The sequence below is a fragment of the Ambystoma mexicanum genome, chromosome 3p (assembly GCF_040938575.1).
Source record: "Ambystoma mexicanum isolate Mex_15411 chromosome 3p, UKY_AmexF1_1, whole genome shotgun sequence".
NCBI lineage: Eukaryota > Metazoa > Chordata > Amphibia > Caudata > Ambystomatidae > Ambystoma > Ambystoma mexicanum.
Window position 1 is genome coordinate 1,211,457,327 of NC_090925.1, and position 19,224 is coordinate 1,211,476,550.

Sequence of the window (19,224 nt, forward strand, 5' to 3'; positions counted from 1 at the left end):
TTTTCATCACTCCTGTTCTTTCTTCTTCTCTTCTTTCTTGCTTCACTTCTCTTTCTTGTTCTTCATTCCTTTTTTCTTTCTCTTGCCCCTCTCTGTTTCGCTCTCTTTCTCTGCTCTGTCCTCTTTCTTTTTCTCTTCTTTCTCCTGCCTTATATAACTTCCTTTTCTTTAAAATTGTCCATGCCCTTTCCATCTAATTTGAGCATTTTCGGTCCTCATACCCATTCACTCAGTGCAATTGCTGTCTCATCTTTTTTTGCCCTGCCTGCCTCTCTCTCGCTCTGGACTTCCTCCTTGGCTTCTGTCAATTTTGCCTGTAGATCGCAGTGCTCGTCATATTCCACGTGTGTGGACACTGGTCCTTGCTAACTTATTTTTTTCTCCACTTAGAATGTCTTCACTACTGTACGCAGGGGTGCATATGTGGGATCAGTTTACCCCGCCTGCTGCTTTTAATGCTTGTAACGGATATGATCCCTGTGCTTAAAAGGCCGGATCATGCAGGAGGAAGAGCAGCCGTGGCTGCTATGCCCTCATTGTCATGGTGATTAAGCAGCCATTCATTCGTGGGTGGCTTCTCTTTCTCTTCCCCTTACAATTCCAATAGTTCCAGAAGGAGTAGTCGATTCTGCAACTGTTTTCCCTTGCACACGGCATGTAAATAGGTACACATGTGTTGCAGTACTGACTTCATGTGAGTGCCTTCCTGTGGCCAGGGCATAAACATTTTGCCCGCAGTGACCCACACCCACTGAGTATGGTACTTGTTATTTTGTCCTTATACTGGGGTAATACTTTACACAGGTGAATAATGGGAGTGTCTCCCATGGTAATGCTTACCAATTTTTATTTCTGTTCTCACTCACCCTCTTTTACCTCCCTTTCACACCTTTCCCCAACAATACTTCTCTTGCACTTAAGACTTCTGCATTTCTCTCTCTCTCTCTCTCTCTCTCTCTCTCTCTCTCTCTCTCTCTCTCTGAGACCATGCCTCCTGCGTCACCCAATGTTTCAGAGAGGTACCACAAGTGGCACTCACACTCCAAACAACCCCACCACGCTGTGCCCTTCAAATCTTCTGAGTGACACCACAGCTGTCACTCACGCCTTCTCCCTGCTCTCACACCAGACCACACTCCTCGGTCTACACCACAGCTTCACATTCTCCACAATATATACCAATATACACAAAAGTTCACTTTTCACAAAATCACAAAAGGCTTGCACCACCAATTACTACATAAATAAATACACTACAGCCATCTTCCCAACTCCTGGTGAGGTATCCATCTCTTATTATTACCATGTAACAAGGTGTACCATGTGATCTTTTCAGACCCTTGTCAGAAGCTATCTCTTTTATCTTGTATCTCTTTATTTCACCACAATCCCCCAATATACAAACAATCCCCTCCCCTGTTTTGCCAGGCCAATATCATACTTACATCTGTGGATCCGCTGAGGGTCTTCGGTGTCGCATCTCTCCCAACAGCAGGTTGCCCTCTGCCCTAACGGGCATCCTGCGTGGACCGAACATGACTTTCGTCAAGGGTGCTCCTGTCGAACTCTATCTGTCACGCATACTCATGTTCTCCACAGGCAACCTCTGTAGTCTTCGGGCCACAGCAGGGACCCCTCGACAATCCATCAAGCCCTATAGAACCATCCTCTGCTACCATCTGTTAAAACAGCCTAGAAAGGTTGAGATTATAGAGAGGTTCTGGAGCCAGATCAAACCAGACTCAATAACAGAAATAGACAAGGTGCAAGGCAAAACACAGCTTCATTACTCTCTGAATAAATCAGGGACAGCGTACAAGCATACAAATCTCAAAGCTCTCAATAGGCTTATCAAAAACAACAGGTTATATAATCAATATTTCTCAAAACTGACATCACACCGTCATCTTAGTTACCAAAACCTACGGGGAACGATGATTGGATAATAATAGTGACTACATATGCATTCTATAGGTGTTACATTTCTAATTGGGAAATGCTTGTCTGGTGGCTCCTCCTGAGAACACTTCTGAATTGATAACAGTTAAATGACATCATCTCTATAATAAGCTATTGGTTGACATAATACGTAATGGGCGGCCTGCCATTGTGGGTTTTCATTGGTTGGCTTTCTACTGACCAACCTTGGACAACCTGAAAGGTCATCAAGACATGAGCCAGACAGCAGTAGGGGGAGAGGGGTCCACGGGTTGCTTTCCTTTCAATTAAAGAAGATACAGTCCCTCATTTCTAGTAGATTTGCCAGGGTTATCCCTATGTAGCTGGCCTTGTGTGGCGTCTCATGTCTGGGGATATGTGTAAGGAGTAAGCCAATTGTCTTATCTGTGTTCATTGTTAATGAATAGACAGTGTTCTTCAATTTTGGATCACGTCTGATGGGACTGTGTTTTCAATTATTTCAGCCTGCATTTATTAGGATTTTAGCTAATATTAATGTGAGTGTTATGTGTCTTTTACCACTAGGGACACTTTTGAGCTACTCTTCATGGAGTCGTTTGGCTTATATTTGTCCTGCACTTGGCTTACAAAGGCTAGTTGTACTCTTAATTATTCTGTGAGTATATGGCCTAAGTCTTGGGAACCGGTATCTTATCATTTCACTCGGCTGTTCATATCCTCCCTTATTTATGGTAACCTTGGCTTGATTTGCTAGCTACTGTCTGAGCTCTGCACGAATCTGTATTTTGTTATTTCAGCAATTTGAGTCCTCATGAAGCCTTGGGGCCTTTCATTTACTTAGAAGTGTGTTGTGGCTTCCATTTTGAAAAAGATGGCTGCTCATTACTGTTGAGTGAACTGTATTCACGCGTCGTTGATGTTACATTCAGCTTATACATTGCTTATGTTAGTATTATTCATGTCTTGTGGATGCTATGTTAATACTTTTCATGTATAAATGCATGTGTTGCCTAGTGTTTGCGTTCTTCACATTGAGTGCATATTTGCTTTGTGTCTAATGCATGCGCATGTATTGTCATAGCGTTGGTTTGGTTTACACGTGCCATCTTCAGATTTAGATTGTGTCCATCTCTTGCTGTACATGCCTGGGACATGGGCGGTATGGTTGCCTTAGTGAGTAACATTTCTCACCTGTGCAGTATTGGGTCGGGGGAGGGGCACAAGCTGTATATGACTTATGCATCTGCCCCTCAACATAGCAGTATTGTTTTCCAAAATAACTTGAAATGAATGAGAGCTTTACATTCCTCTGCGTGCTTGACAACTGGACTTCATTTAATTTCACAGACTGATGTTACCAGTGATAAAGCAACACAGCCTAGAAAAAGATATGAAGCGTTCTTCGAGCAAAACCTTTCTCCTCAGGCACGACCAGTATGTTTGCTTGAAAAACACAAAGGCAAATTGGTGAGAGTCCAGTATGGGCCAGCAGGCGAGTGTCCAGACTCTGCACCGAGGCCGCTATATGAAAGCCGAATTCTGGATATCCAGTATGAACATTTGGATGCAAGCAAACGAAAGGTACCCTTTTCATTTTCAACCATTCCTTTTTATTTGAACATATTTTCTGCAATACATCACAACGCATAGAAACAGTGCATACATGTCCTGCTCTATCCCTGGTCTACACAAGCAACATACGCAAGCCATATCCTCTGCATCTTTGTGACCCCTGCTACTAGGTTCACAGAGAATCGTGCAGGAACCGAAATCCCCATAGAAAATATCCGCAACTTGATTTTCAGTTGAGAAAAATGTGTTATTCCATCTTTTCCGTCTGCCTCCTTGTAAACACAGGGCCTGTGCACCTGCTTAGTTTTATATTAGTGTGGGCAAATGGGCTGATATTGTTTCACAACAAGAATAAGGAAGATTGAGAGCAAAAATAAAGAAATCATGCAGTCCGAGAATAAGCACCTCCAAGAACAGCAGGCAGTTTCCTTGAACATCCATCTGGTGGTTTTAAAGAACTGGTTTCCAGCTTTTGGTTATTCAAGCCCATATTGTGTCCTTGAGTGGAAGAGGCACATTCATGTGAACATCCTTACATTGCATCTGTGCGATCGCTAATAATTTAGCATATCAACAGCGCAACATTCTCCAGGGTTCCACCAGGACTGGAAGGACGAGTTCAGCAGAAGGGTGATGCATCACCTGAAACCTTCCCATACATAGGGCCAGGTCAGAGCATGTATGCTCGGACAAAGGTTGTACTCGCTCCAGGTATGTGTATCATAAGTGTGCCACATGGTCCCTTTCCCGAATGTGCTCTGGGCACATGCCCAAGACAATCATAAGTAAATTGCACCCACTTTGCATATGCTAATAGTCCCCCTTCGTTGCATGGTAACACAAACACCCAGGGCTTGCATTTCCCCCATCTCAACTCTCATGCCTTTGTGCGCATGCCCATTCGTGCATGCATGTATCTTTCGCCAGCATCACCACTGTATGCCTGCTTCACCACTGATGCTAAAGGTGAAGTATTAACCTTTGCAAAAGGCCTGCAGCCGTGCAGAGAAGACTGAGTGTAGCATGCATCTTAACCCTGGTACCTTTTTTGGTCATATACAGGTGTAATCATTCTTCACCATCATTAACATGTTTGATACATGGCTGGAAACTACACACTATGCTGCAGATACACATCAGCATTTTCCAAACACAACAGGTTATGACATCTACCCATTCACTTACCAAACAAAATATGCCTTTAGAAAAATGGTCTGTTGGCACACAACACTGACTGTGTACAACTGTTTCTGACACATTTATATCATGTTATACATCGCTAGATCTGCAAAGGATTTGCAATCTTAACTTGTATCCTAGCAATGCAAGCTCTGTTCAAAGATCATGAGCAGCACATGGTGGCTAACCCCAATTTCAGGCAGTGTGTTGCAAGCAAAATAAAATGTACATTCTGGGCCTCATTCCAACCCTGGCGTTGGACCATGGTGCTATTAGCACCATGGTCCATACCGGATTCCGCCATGGTGGATGGCGGACTTACCGCCCCATTCCAAGGTTGGCGGGGCGGTAAATCCCCATTCACCATGGCCCCTTCCCCATTCCCATTTTTGGCCCATAGGGCTCAATGGGAATGGGAAAGGCGCTAATTACGGCACCGTAAATTACGGTGCCGTAATTAGCACCAAGGTCCCTTAGCGGGTTGGACTTTAACGCCTGCAAAAAGCAGGCGTTAAAGTGTGAATCTGGCATTAAGGGTTTAACTGCGCCGCAGCCTTTCACGGCGCCGCTAACCCCTTAACGCCAGGGTTGTAATGAGGCCCTCTGTCTCAAATTAGCCCATACTTCTTTGGTCTGATCTCTATGCAGCCGTAACAGATTATGGGCATCCTCGGTATTCATAAAATAACTGGATCCAAACTGGATCCAGAATACTGCAAATCTGTTAAGGGATTACATGAAGATGTAATGTCAAAATGGCTGACCTCTGTGGCACTCTACATGGGAGTGCAATAATAGTAAGTGACACTTAATGTAAAAGCATTCATCTATGCCTACAGGTTAAGGAAGAGGATAGCCAATGCATATTTCTATTTGATGTCATATTGTGTTAATGTTACTTATATAGCTTGGGATTTCGTGGCCGAGGGGTGGGCTGTTTGGGCTGTAGGAATTGAACACAGCGCCACAACGAGAATATCAAACTTAAGGAAAATCATTCAAGTGTCCCATGAAAAACAAATTGCCATCTCTGGCACGCAATGCAAATGGCAGGGGATGCCATAATCTTTCTGTCGCGACAGAGAATGCACAGTCTCTGTTTTTATTCTCCTAAATGCTAGCGTCTAATGAGTGTAGACTACATATTATAAGGTGAAAGCCTTTGAATGGATGAGCCGGACCATAGCAGCAAGATATGAAGTTCAGCAATACCCAATGCTGCTGAGAGCAGGAAAATCATACGTCACTTGGCTTTAATGCTGCTACAGAACAATAACCTCCAGAAGAACAGTGGCATCATCAATGACAACCTTGACAGTAAATAATAACAGGAGTGACATGAAAATGAAAAAATTCCCAGCAGGATCAGAGTGAGCAGCCTACACCCTCCACGAGTCCTTCCTCCACGTATCCCTATCCCCATAAAATTGTTTAGGGTAATGAAAACAATTCCCTAAGTGATGGTACTTTCATGGGGTAAAACAACCCTTCCAATGTTGCAAACATCATTCAGAGAAAGTACCTGCCACTTTGGTGTGTGCCTCTTTTTTTTAATTAAATTCAGACTGGTTTACCCAATCTTTTCCCTGGTTAGCCACGTCTGAGGCCTCACCTGAGATGCACATACAAACTGTTCCCATCAATGGTGTCAGGTTTCCCCTTCCTGAGGAACTGTGGGGACTTTGCTGGTCGCGGCGCTAAGAAAAGGTGCGAAGACAGAGTGATACTCAACATGTCTTTATTCAATCACAGACATCTTCTAACTGCCTTTCCTTTCCCTCACGTCACTTCCCGCTGCTCCTCAGGCCCCGCCCCGCTGCCGAACTACAATCCCCAACATGACGTCTCCCGAACTACAATTCCCAACATGACATCCCCCCCAAATGGAACACTTGCATGATGTCATTAGTCTATTTCTTCAATGAGTCTCTTCAGTCTTGTTCTTGCTCTCAGAGGCCTCGGGCACCTCCCCATCCAATAGTTCGGTTGATCTTCATACACCAGCCTGATTGGCCCGGCCCCATTAGAGTCTTCCCCATCACCTTGGTATAATTCATCTGATGAATAGTTGCCAATTCATTCGCCCGAGCAGCGTCTCCTTGGTATCTCATTCATTGTCACTTTTTTAAAATGTGATGAGTTTCTCTTTACTTGTCGCTGGTCCCCTTGCGCTGTGACCATTGATCCTTTATTTGCTGTTATGATGAGCGGATCCTCATGGAATGCGGCCATGTGCTTGCTTGTTTGGTGTTGTTTAACTACCACTATCTCCCCTACTTCCAGTGATGAGTCCTTGGCCCTTCTTCTAGCGTCTGCATGCTGTTTCATTTTCTTTTTGTCTTGTTCATCTCTTTCCTGCAGGTCCTCATCCCCTGCATATTTGCTGCACTCGCTCTGATGTTGTGGTAGCCTTGTGCAAACACTTCTTCGAAACATCACCTACGCAGGGCATTTCCTTGTCGAACTGTGCAGCGTGTTTCGCAGTCCCACAACATTTGATGGAGTACCTGTTCATAAGGTTGCCCAGTAAGATGTGCGACCTGCAGTGCTTTCTTTATATTAGCCATAACATGTTCAATCATTTTGTTGGCCTGTGGTCATAGTGGGGTTATCTTGTGATGTTGGAACCCCATGTATTCACCGAACGTTTTGAAGTCCTTGCTTGTAAAAGAGGGCCCATTGTCTGTCTTGACCTGTTGTGGTATGCCATATGCTGTGAAGATTCGGTCCAGCAAGGGTATGATGTGATATGCTGCAGTGGATGACACTAACTGGGCCTCTGGAAGTTATGATTACTCACCAATAATTGCAAGCACGTATTTCTCCCCTTCAATAAGACCAAAGAAGTCAGTCGCAACCACCTCCCAGACAACCTTTGGAAGTTCCGACATGTTCAGTGGCTTGGGCGTTGGTTCGGTGTGATCAGACAACACGTGGATCACTCTCGCAACAGCTCCTCCACCATTGATTCGGGTTTTGGGAACAACAACTTTTGTCTCAACATCCTCTTGGTGGAGACAATTCCTCTGTGTCCCTCGTGTGCTACATTTTGTGTCTGCTTTCGCAATATAGCTACTGATGGCTCTGATGCATTCTCAGATCTGGGGTGCCTCGATATAAAGTCTGCCGGGTGTTCATCCTTCCCCGGCCGAGGAATGATGTGGAATGCATAGTCCTGCAATCATAGACCCCACCTGGGCGATACATGGTGGCATCTTCGCTTGAGGGTTTCCGTACAAGAACAACAGAACCTGGTGGTCCATGAAGATCTTAAATGGCTTCCCGTATAGGAACAAATGGAAATGTTTGCAAGCCCATACAACCGCCAGGCCCTCCTTTTCAGCCTGCGAGTAGGCCTGCTCTGTTTTGGATAAGCTCCTGCACACGTATGACACAATGGGCCTCATTAGGACCCTGGCGGTAAGGGGTTTGCGCCAGCGTTAGCTGCGCCGACCCCTTACCGCCAACTACGAGTTCCCATAGCGCCATGGTCATTTTTCCGCCCGCTTTTTGCGGGCGTAAAAATCCATGGCGCTATGGGACCTTGGTGTTAATTACGCCACCGTAATTTACGGTGGCGTAATTAACTCCTTCCCCACTCCCATTATACCCTATGGGGCCGAAATGGGAATGGGGAAGGGTAAATGGGTCAATGGGGACTTACCGCCCCGCCGACCTCGGAATGGGGCGGTAAGTCCACCATCCGCCATGGCGTAAACGGACTTTACGCCATGGCCGGAAAGTCCGTCGATGGCGGAAAAAATCCGCCAGGGTCGTAATGAGGGCCAATATGTCTTTGGGCCGAGCTGTCTTTGCCTTTTTGGGCTGGTATTGCTTGTAGTTCCATCAGGCTTGAATCCACTCTTAGTTCCGACTCCCGGTCAGTGTCAAAGTACACCATGTCCTCAGCTAGCGCTATGCGACATTGTTTATCCATGAAGGCCTGCTGACATTCCGTCGACCATTTGAACGTTGTATGTTGTTTGGTGAGTGCACGCAGGGGCTCACTGATGGTGGCAAAGTCCTTTATGCACCGTGTGCAATAGCTTGCAAGCCCCAGGAAGGACCTGAGCTTGGAGACATTCGAAGGAGGTGGGGTCTCATTGAGGGCCGTTACTTTCTCTGCATCTGGAGTCATGCCGTTTACAGAAAATTAAGTTAAAAAAAAAAAGGGTTCCTTTCCGAAACTCACATTTTTCTTTATTTAATGCCGCGTCCAACGCCATACACACCAAGGATTGTGTGTTATCGTGTTTCTCTGCATCCATGCCAAACACTAAGATGTCGCCACTGTAGTTTGGTATGTGTCTAATAGTGGTATGAATGTCAGCTTGGAATATCGTTGCCGCTACTTGCCATTGGATGTTGATGGGGATTCCTCTGTAGTGCTGTACCACTGGTGGGACATCCTCATCGATGTGTAACTTGATCTGTCGGTTGCGCAGTTTTACAATTCATTTGAACAATGCTGGATAGAGATGACTCATTTTGGCTATAGTGTCAATGTACTTGTGGACCATTCATTTATATAGAACATGAATCAGACCCATGTCCACCGCCGTCTTGAAACTTAGTATGCACCCACATTCTGTTGAGGTGGAGATCACATGGACGGGAATTGCCTTTTCCTGCGTCTTGTACCTGCATTTTGCTTCAAAACGTCCAAGGCACTTCAGCGGGCCTTGGCCCCATAGGGGTATATGTCCACACTAGCTTCTCGAAGTCCGGGCATCTGAGGCAACTCCTTGTACACCTGTTCACTGATAACATTTACTGTGGCACCATTGTCTATGAGAAATTCTGTTGGCTTCTCATTCAAACTCATCAGCAGTGTGGGACTATGTTCAGTTGCCGTTTTGTTGCCCAGTGCATATACATATCCTTTTTTCCTCTGTTCCCCTTCAGAGGAGCTCGACTCTGTATCAGATGGGGACTGTTCTACTAGATAACGAGCATGTCGACTGGCATGCTGCTCTGATCATGCTGGGGCTATTTGATATCTCCTTCTCTCTCTGGTCTCTTCTTGGCTTCTCATCTCCTGACTCTTGGTCATGTCTTCCTCCTTCTTTCTGTGTCCCATGTACCTGAGCTGCAATCTAAGATACCTGTGCTGCTGTAGTGCTGCTCTTCATTATGGGTCTGCCGAGTGCTCCTTTTCCCGCTTCCCTGGCTAGGTGACACACCGACTTGAAGTGTCCTTCTCCACATGCCGAGTACCATTGTCCGATCGCCAGGCACACCCCTTCATGCAGGAACTCATACCCGCATTTGTAGCAGAACTGCTCACTCTGAGTTCTTGGCTCCCTCTGCAGCGTTTGGACCACTTCTGTGTGATTTGCCGATCCGTTGGGGTTATTAAAGCTCTCTACTTGAGAGTATACCGCCAATTCCGCCCTAGCCAACATCAGAATTTCATCCAGTGTCCATGGCTTTTGTAGTAGTTTGAGCCAAAATGCTAGGTATTCGCATCCCGGTATTATTTGGGATCTTAGTGCTTCTGTGTTTGAGTAATTTCCGAAGTCACAGTGTTTTATCTTAACATGCAATCAAATAAATAAGGTGTCCATGGTTTCTGCTTTCAGCTGCTTGGTGCTGTGGAACAATTGCCTCTCATAATCCACATTCGTATGTGCAGTGAAGTTTGTGGCCAGTGCCTCTTTCAATGCTTGGATAGTGTCAATGGAGTCGGCAGGCAGTTCATCGATTACATCCCTTGTGGCAGGGCCTACTGCCAACTTCAATAGGCATCGTTGCTGGGCATCCTCTATCTGCCCTGTGGCCCTAACATACAGATCAAAGTCCCTGATCCATCTCGCCAACGTGGCCCCATATTCCTGGTATCAGACACGTCAAAGATCCCTGGTAGCTGGACAGCTAATGATTCCTGCACCCTATGTGGTCCTTGTGACTGCAGCGTCATTGAAAGAGTTGCCGGGATATCTGGGTCCGACATGGTGGTCGTGTGTGTATCCCAGAGCCTCTTTGGTCTCTGCTGTGTCTCAGGACCACTTCACTCCCCGTCTTTATTACAGCCTGCCTTTTCGAGGCCTGGGTGTGTTTGTGATGACTCCCTCCTCCTCCCAGACCTCCTTCTATGCCAGTCGTGGCACTTGTGGGCCCTGTGGGCTCACAGTGGCCACCTAGATAGGCACGAGCACCGCCTGGAGGTGTGGGCCGTGGGTGGCTGCCTGTCACAGGCACGAGCACCACTGCCATTTGGTCCAAGGGGACCACCTTGGCTCCCCCACTCACCGCCACAGCACTGTGGCTGCTGCTGATGTGTCCTTTGGACCGGGGCCCTTTCCTGCGCTCCGCCGAGTTGGCAGGCGCAGCTGCCACCTGAAAAGCGCACCCTGCGGCAGCACTTGTCCACCAACGCTCCTGCGTGAGATGGTGCCTCCTCATCACCAGTGATGGGTTTCCCCTTCCTGGGATACCATGGGCACGTTGCTGGCCGCCGCACTAAGAAAAGGCACAAAGACTGAGCGATGCTCAACACATCTTTATTCAATCACAGACATTTTCTAACGGCCTTTCCTTTCCCTCACGTCACTTCCCGCCCTGCTCCGAAGGTCCAACCCCCCTCCCGAACTACAATTCCCAACATGACCTCTGCCGAACTACAATCCCCAACATGAAAAATGTAACCTAAGTCCCTCAGAGTCAGAGTACATTATGTGCCCTGTTTTCTCTGAGCGACTTTCCGCCTATGACAACTAGTGTCGCTGAACTAGTTGGTCACTTTCTGCACTCCAGCATGCTCTGACCTGGGACCCACACCTACTGAATCCAACAGCCAGACCCTATTTATATGAGAGATTGAATAAGAGGCATATGTTGCCATATATGTTTATGGCCCAGTACATTGCTCATATAATTAGCCATCATCAATTGCTTGCTGGATATACTCATCCAATTTTGCATTGCTTAAATTATACAGCACAATGGCATTGTCTGCTGAACTATTTAGCGGTCTAACCATTCCTTTATCAAAAGTATTGTGATGGAATGTTTTATGGCAATTATGAAAAATGAAATAACATATTGTGAAAGTAGAGGGAAAATAGTTTAAAAAAGCTATGTGTGGAAAATGTTAATTTTCCTAGATGCTTGGTGTATGCACTTAAACCCACTTCAGATTTCTTCTATTGAAGTATGAAAGAGAAAATAAAATATAGAGTGTAGCAAATGTGAGAGAATCCAAATCTATATTCATTCCCTACATGTACTCTGTCAGGAAGAGGTGACAGCTTCACACACGTGCACACTGAGAACCGGAAGTGTCTGTGACCTGCAGTTGCTAATGATCTTGAACTGCAAACTACTCAGAGAACCTCATGTCAATGTCAGCCCTGCAGGAAGTGCCTGTTGTATCTGACCAGCCATCGCTGGAATCCATACGAGTTACTTCAGCTGCTGGAGCAGCACCTTGGATGGAATGGACTCCTTGCACTGAGCCCCAGCTTCACTGTTAGAGAGAATTCTCTTCAAATGCTAATTTCCCTTACCTATAGAGTGCCCCAGCAGCTTTGCTGGATTTGAAGGGTTTATTTTTTCTCCTGCAAAAAGTGAGACTCTTTTTTCCCACTCTTAGACAGATTGCTAGTGTGTGTTTTAGGCTATCTTGTATGCTCATGGTCTATGGGGCTTTTCTCACCCTCATAAGAATCATCTTTTCAACATGTGTGTTACACAGCACCCTCAGTGCAGTAACACAGTGGTGTCATAGTGGCCCCCAAACATAGCCTCCATAAACTGGGACTGACGACTGTCTCCCAGGGCATGTAAAGTCCCCATTGACTTTACTAGTCAATAGATGTGAACAAAACCAGTACAACCCATCTTACTATGGAAGTGCTGGAAAGGGTTCATAGTTTTTCCCTAGTGTTCATTTTCGAGAGGGTACCGTCCAGTCTCTCTCTCCAAAGTTTCTGGCTGGTGGCAGTGGTTACTACCGTAAAAATTCGACCGCAAATATTTTCCTATGGGATTTTCCCATTGTTCGAGGCTACCACTTTTACTGACAGCCTCTAACATACCGCCGGTTTATTTTAATATTAACTTTACTCCGGTAGGTTTTTGTTGCCAGATCTTTGTTAATATTTCTTTCTCGTGTCTTTCTCTGAAATCCTAACCCGGGTCGGGGATCCTTTGTTCGTCCTTTTGGCGGGCTTCTGCACAGAAACCTTCCTCTTGTCTGGGGTAGACAGAATGTGTGGAAGGGGGAATAGGCACCCTGGACAGGGTTACCTAGGCAACCCAAGTCACACTCTACCCTAATAGGCTGAGGGGTTATCCCGCCAGGATAGCCACCCCACTGTGTGAGTGACAGCTAAGCTGTATGAATGGGTTTTTTTCTGCATAAAAGCGGGGCTCTGAGGACTGGAGGACAAGACGTTGCTACTGGAACTAAGAAACCCGAAGAGGAGAGAAGCTGAAGACATCTGCAATGACGGAACCACCGGTGAAGCCCTGCTGCAGATCCTCACCACTTTTCTCCAACGACTTGAGAAGATCTTCATCTGCAAGAGTCTTCTTCCCTTGAGCTGGTGGGGCCAACCGGTTTGACAATCGCCTTCCAGGACCTGCCTTGGTCGAATCGTCAGTGCCAAGCGCTAGGAGACCCGATAGCTAGGCACCCGTCCACCATGACCGTGATTGAAAGGAGAGTACCTTTTATTCGTCTTGGCATCACCGCGGCTGGTTTCAGCCACGGGGAGTGCAGTAGCTCGAACCTTCCTCCACGACTAGAGCCTCTCTTCCTCTGCTGGATCTCCCGAACTGCAGGAACTGCCAGGAACTATCGCCACTGCAGGAGCCTCTTCCACTTTTAAGGTACATTGTTCCGCCAGGCTTCCCGTTTCGTTGGGTACTGCTAAAGGTGTTTTAAATCCTTTACTTACCTCCTGGGTTGGCTGCCCCTTTCGTCTAACATTATCTTTTTACATCTGCAGCCACCTTTTCAACTCCTTAAACAAAGACTTGACTGCAGCTACAAGAACAGTTTGATCTTGGGCATTTGCCTTGTACCACTGACTGTGGCACAGGCCTCTTGACTCTGGTTAAATCTGTTACAACTGCCTTTTCTAGATTGCTTTCACTAAGAAATGTGTTGGTGCACCTAAACTTTAATAACCACCTTTCATTCCCCTTTCTATATTGCTGAACTGCCATTTTGCTTGGTTTTCATCAAAATATTGCTTATACTAAAGTATTGCCTTGCCTAACTTGTTCACAATCTAATTGGGAAGTGTTGCTGTTGTGTTTAGGAGTCTAACCCTGTATGACTTGTCCTTTCCCTCCCTCTGAAGAAATTGTTAAATTGCCATTTCTGCTTAGTCTACATTGTGCTGTTTTGCTCAGTTTTCACTCTCACTCTCGCTCAAACTTGTCTACAATTTAAAAAGGGAGTGTGTATATTTTTCCAGACTGTTTTAACTTACTTTAATGGTAGTGATTTATGTGTGAACTTAAGAGTGTGTAAAATAAATATATATATATATTCTTTTTGATACAAAGCTTTGGTCAGTGTTTCCTTGTTCCATAGTATTGTAGTCCTATTGTGTAAACCCTGAATACTGCTCATCTCCCTCTTGAGATAAGTCTGACTGCTCAGCCACAGCTACCAACTAAATCTTTGTGGTACAGACTGATACCAAAAGGGGATTTATTGCATATACCTGTAGTCTTAATATTCTGTAGTGCTCCCTAAGGGAACTGCATAGGAATCCGCCTAACAATGGTGTACAGCGGTGAGGGTAAAAGTATTTGATTTACATTTTAGAGTTCTGCTAGTACCTTGGTTCAATTAACCACAAGGCTTAACAATCACTAAAAGTTAATTTTAAAAAGTCAAAGATGGAAAGCTATAGTCAGGAGACCCTCCTTGTAAATACTGCTGATTATTTAAGGGATCTGTGCAGACAGAAAAGTCTTCCTGTCAAAGGCAAGAAATCATAAATGATTGAAAGATTGTTAGAACAAAAAAGACTGGAGAGTGGGGCTATAGTGCCTACCTCTCCAGCAAATGTAGCAAACATTGAGGATGATAATGTTAATGATGTTATTGAAGCAGATGAGGAAGAGGAGGCTGCCAATGTAAACCCCTCTGGCCCTCTGCCTGCTGAAAAGCCTCGAGCTTTGGCTACTGGACCATTGTCAGGTCCCACATTAAGTCCTGAATTTATCTCACTAGAAAAAATGAGGCTTGAACTTGAATTCAAAATAATTAGTGCCCAAACTGAACAGAAACATTACAAACTAAGGCTCAAAAAGATGGAGCTCAATCATGAGCTAGAGATGAAGAAATCGGCTTTGGAAAATGCTCCTCTCTCTGAATCGTCTAGATCTTCCAGTCCAAAGAGACCCCAGATACCTAAAGAGATTGTGGGTATGTATGAACCTAAGTTGGATGTGTTAGATTGGTTAGCTACGTTTGAGTACAATCATGAGGGAAAGCAGCCTAAGAAAGACAACAAAGAGAATTCAAATAATTCCAATTCCAAAGAGGGCCACAAACAAAACTCTAAGGGTAAGCCACAAGGGAAACCAGATCAGGCTAGTGTACCTTCTGGTCCCAGACCAGAAGTAGGTCAGAACAAACCACCATTCATAAAGACATTTGGAAAATGTTATGTTTGTGGTTCAACTGACCATGTGAAAGGGGATCCCAGATGTAAGGGTAAACCTTCAGGGGTCCACACTGTCTTCTTAGCCTTCGCTCCAGAGGAGGAAGTACAAATGGTCAGTGGAAACTTTCAACTACTGGCTGAAGACCCCATCCGAGTCTCAACTAGTGTATCTTTATTATCCCTGGGGTTGTGGGAACAACAGAATTTAGATGTGTATAATTCTATCCCAAATAATACTAAAGAGCATTATTGTCATCCGCCGTTATGGAAGAGGACGAGATTGGCGGATTCTTGCTCATTGGAATTGGCAAAACCGACATAGAGGGTTTTAGTCCCTCTTTTGTTTCCTTACGCACAGCTCCGTGCAGTATTTAAGCTCCGCCCACAGGAGATGCATTGCGTTGCAACCCTCGATTCAGGACGCTTCCTGTTTCCGGGTCCCTCTCGCTTTGAGTTTCTGGCTTCCTTCGGTTCTGCCAGTGACTAGCTATTTCGCTTCAGCGATACTTTGCACTGATGTGCTTTCCCCCCTCTTCTGCTCCTCCTCTCTCTACGGCTCCCTGCCGTGCCTGGCTTATTTACTTTTTCTCTCGTGTTCGGTTCCGGCTCTACGGAGCCTCTCTTTCTTTCTCTCTCTCTCTCTCTTTCTCTCTCTCTCTCTCTCTTTCTCTCTCTCTCTCGCTATCTCTCGCTCGCTCTCTCTTTTCTCTCACCCTCAGGGTCTTTCCCTTTTACCCGGTTCTCCGTAGCGCTCTTACCTGCTCCTGGCGCTCCTGGACCTGGTGCATTCACCGCCTCCTTCTCCTCCCTGCACAGTAAGGACGGCTGCTTCTTCCGGTGGAGTCTTCTACTCCTTTTCACTCGTCCAGAATCTCCATCTACTGGATTGCAATTTACCTTCTGTGACATCGCTCCTTACGTCCTCCGGTTGGAACTTTCTCCACCTAATCCAGTCACCACCATTGGGGATTAGACTTCTAAAGAAGAGCCTGTCCTTCATCAAGGGTTTTTCCCTCCGGGGTTTTTTCCCTTTCCGGCTTGATTCCGGAAGGGGAGCCACAGGACAGCTGTTCCTTAGCTGTCACTGTGGCTTCTCTCCGTGACAAGCAAGTGCATCCCAAAAAGAAAAGAGACTACCTCACCCGGCGACGCCTCCAGGAAACCAGCGAATCCAACAGCTCAGGTGAGGAGAACGTGGGCATAGGGGAGGAGGGCAGAAGGAAGGAAACCTCAGCACAATTATAAAGACAGTGTCCTAGTGAATTGTCAGGAGACCCCTGCCATTGGAGACACTGGAGCCAGCATAACTGTGGTGGATGAATCTTTTTTCAAGGTGGAGGATGTTGCTAAGGCACCGAAACGCCTCACCAAGTTAGCTGGAGGGCCTGTGCAGATGCTTCCCCAGTTACCAGCTCTCATCCAGTGCAATGGAATGACTGTCAGGATACCTGTTGGTGTACAATCTGAAGTACCCGGAAAGGCATTATTGGGAAATGATCTTAAAGATCGTGGAGTAGTGTCAAGTTCTCCCAGACCTCCTAGTAAAAGATTACAGGAGTACACCAGACCTGCAAGGGAGAGGACCTGGAGAGGCTCTCCTGAGGAGATGCTAGAAAAATAAATCACTCCTACTCCACTGGAGTTACTAACTGTAATTTCTAAGCAACCAGAAGCAAAGGGGAAACCCAAGACTTCTAAGAAGAAACCAGCAGAAAGCACTCATGTGCTTCCAACCAGGAAATCCCCTAGGATGCCCAAAATCACACCTGTGATTCCTCCTCCAGCTTAGGCTGAGAGTGAGGTACGACCCTGTGTGGTTGAACTAGAGCCTGAGGATTCAGATCTAGTAGAATGCCAGGATCTTATTGGAGATATGGACCCTTTGGACCATTCTGAGCTGCAGTCTTTACTGGCAGAAGGTGGACCCAACAGGGCAGACTTCAGTAAGGGACAAAGAGAATGTCCAACTCTAGAAGTCTTTGCCACCAGGCAGCTTCTCAGCTTGAAGGGCAAGAGCCTGGGAAGTATAGGTTGCACTGGGAAGATGGCCTCTTCTACAGTGAACCGACTGAGTCAATCCCTGGAGACTACAGATGACTTGTAGTGCCCCAAGAGAACAGAATCCAATTCTTGCAACTAGTCCATGAGATACCTTTGGCTGGTCACTTGAGTTTCAAGAAGACCAAGGAAAGGCTCTCTCTACTTTTATTGGCCTAAAATGTGGGCTGAGGTAGACAAGTAATGCAAGAGTTTCCACATCTGCCAAACTTCTGGTAAGAGTGGTTCAAGAACATGGCACCTTTAGTGCTTGTCCCTGTGGTGGGAGTACCATTTGAGAGGGTGGGAATCGACATTGTCAGTCCTCTTGGCCCTCCAACCTCTTCAGACAACAGGTTTATCCTTGCTGTATTAGACCATGCTACTAGGTATCCTGAAGCAATTCCTATGAGGACTGTTACAGCTCAGGCTGTGGCTAAGGCCCTCCTTGGTATTTTTACCAGGGTTGGGTTTCCTAAGGAGGTAATATCCGACAGGGGGTCACATTTTATGTCCCACTACATGAAGGCCATGTGGAAAAACTGTGGAGTTACCTACAAGTTCTCAACCGCATACCACCCTCAGACAAATGGGTTGGTAGAAAGGTTCAACAGAACCATGAAGAGCATGATAGGAGCTTTAGGATCTCCTACTGCCATGCCTTCTATTTGCATATAGAGAGGTCCCTCAGGAGGGAGTGGGCTACAGTCCCTTTGAACTTCTTTATGGCCATCCATTCAGAGGTCCATTGGCCCTTATTAAGGAGGGGTTGGAGAGTGCCCCTTCCCCCAAGCAAGCCAGAGTGACTGACTATGTGATAGGACTCCGGAGGAGAATGACACACATGATGGCTGAGGCAAGTGATAACTTGAAAGCAGGTCAGGCTCTGGTTAAGCATTGGCATGACCAGAAGGCCAACATAGTTGAGTTCACTCAAGACCATCTAGTTCTTGTTATGGTGACAACAAGGCAGAGGGCCTTGCAGGACAAGTGGATAGGACCCTTCAAGATTGTGGGAAAACTTGGAGAGGTAAACTATCTGGTGGGCTTAGGCAATCCTAAGGAGGCTCCCAGAGTCTTTCACACCAACCGTCTAAAAGCTTATGTCTTGAGACTAGAACTGGGAGCTTTGCTTCTAGCTTCAGCTCAAGAGGAAGAGGAGAGTGAACCTCTGCCTGACCTTCTTAGAGGCAAACCTTTAGATGTGAAAATAGAAGGAGTTAATCTCTCTTCTAATCTGACTACTGAACACCAGGAGGAGTGCAAAGTTTTGTTGAATCAATTTGCCCCCTTGTTTTCACTTCCACCAGGCCTGACCCCTTGGGGCCAGCATGCCATCAACACCGGTGACTGTTTACCTGTCAAAGGCAGGGGTTACAGAATGTCAGAGCATGTAAGAACCCACATCAAAGGAGAGGTCAACAAGCTGCTTGATCTTGGGGTAATAGAACCCTCTACTAGTCCATGGTCTAGCCCAGTTTTGTTAGTACCAAAGGATCCAAGAAGTTGAGATTCTGCGTGGACTATAGAGCTCTAAATGCAGTCACTAAGACTGATGCCCATCCTTTTCCAAGGACAGATGAGCTGGTGGATAGACTTGGTTCAGCCAAGTCCCTCAGCACATTTGATCTCACATCAGGCTATTGTCAAATAGCCCTGACAGACCATGCCAAGGAGAAAACTGCATTCTCCACCCCAGTTGGCTTACACCAAGTCAAGGTTATGCCCTTTGGATTAAAGAATGCACCTGCTACATTCCAAAGGATGGTTAATCAGGTTCTGAATGGGATGGAGGACTTTTGCATGGCATACTTGGATGACATTGCAGTGTTCAGCCCTACTTGGAAAGAACATGTTGACCACCTAGGATATGTTTTGCAGGCTC

General features: G+C 46.1%; 1 protein-coding gene across 2 annotated transcripts in view; it reads left to right on the forward strand.

The window, feature by feature from the left end:
• Positions 1-19,224, forward strand: part of LOC138581368 (formin-J-like) — a 1,098,959-nt gene that overhangs the window by 905,144 nt on the left and 174,591 nt on the right. For both annotated transcript variants that reach the window (XM_069652650.1, XM_069652651.1), the window contains one exon: positions 3,268-3,501. In XM_069652650.1, the coding sequence (XP_069508751.1) occupies positions 3,268-3,501 (234 nt within the window). The remainder of the gene's footprint in view (positions 1-3,267; positions 3,502-19,224) is intronic.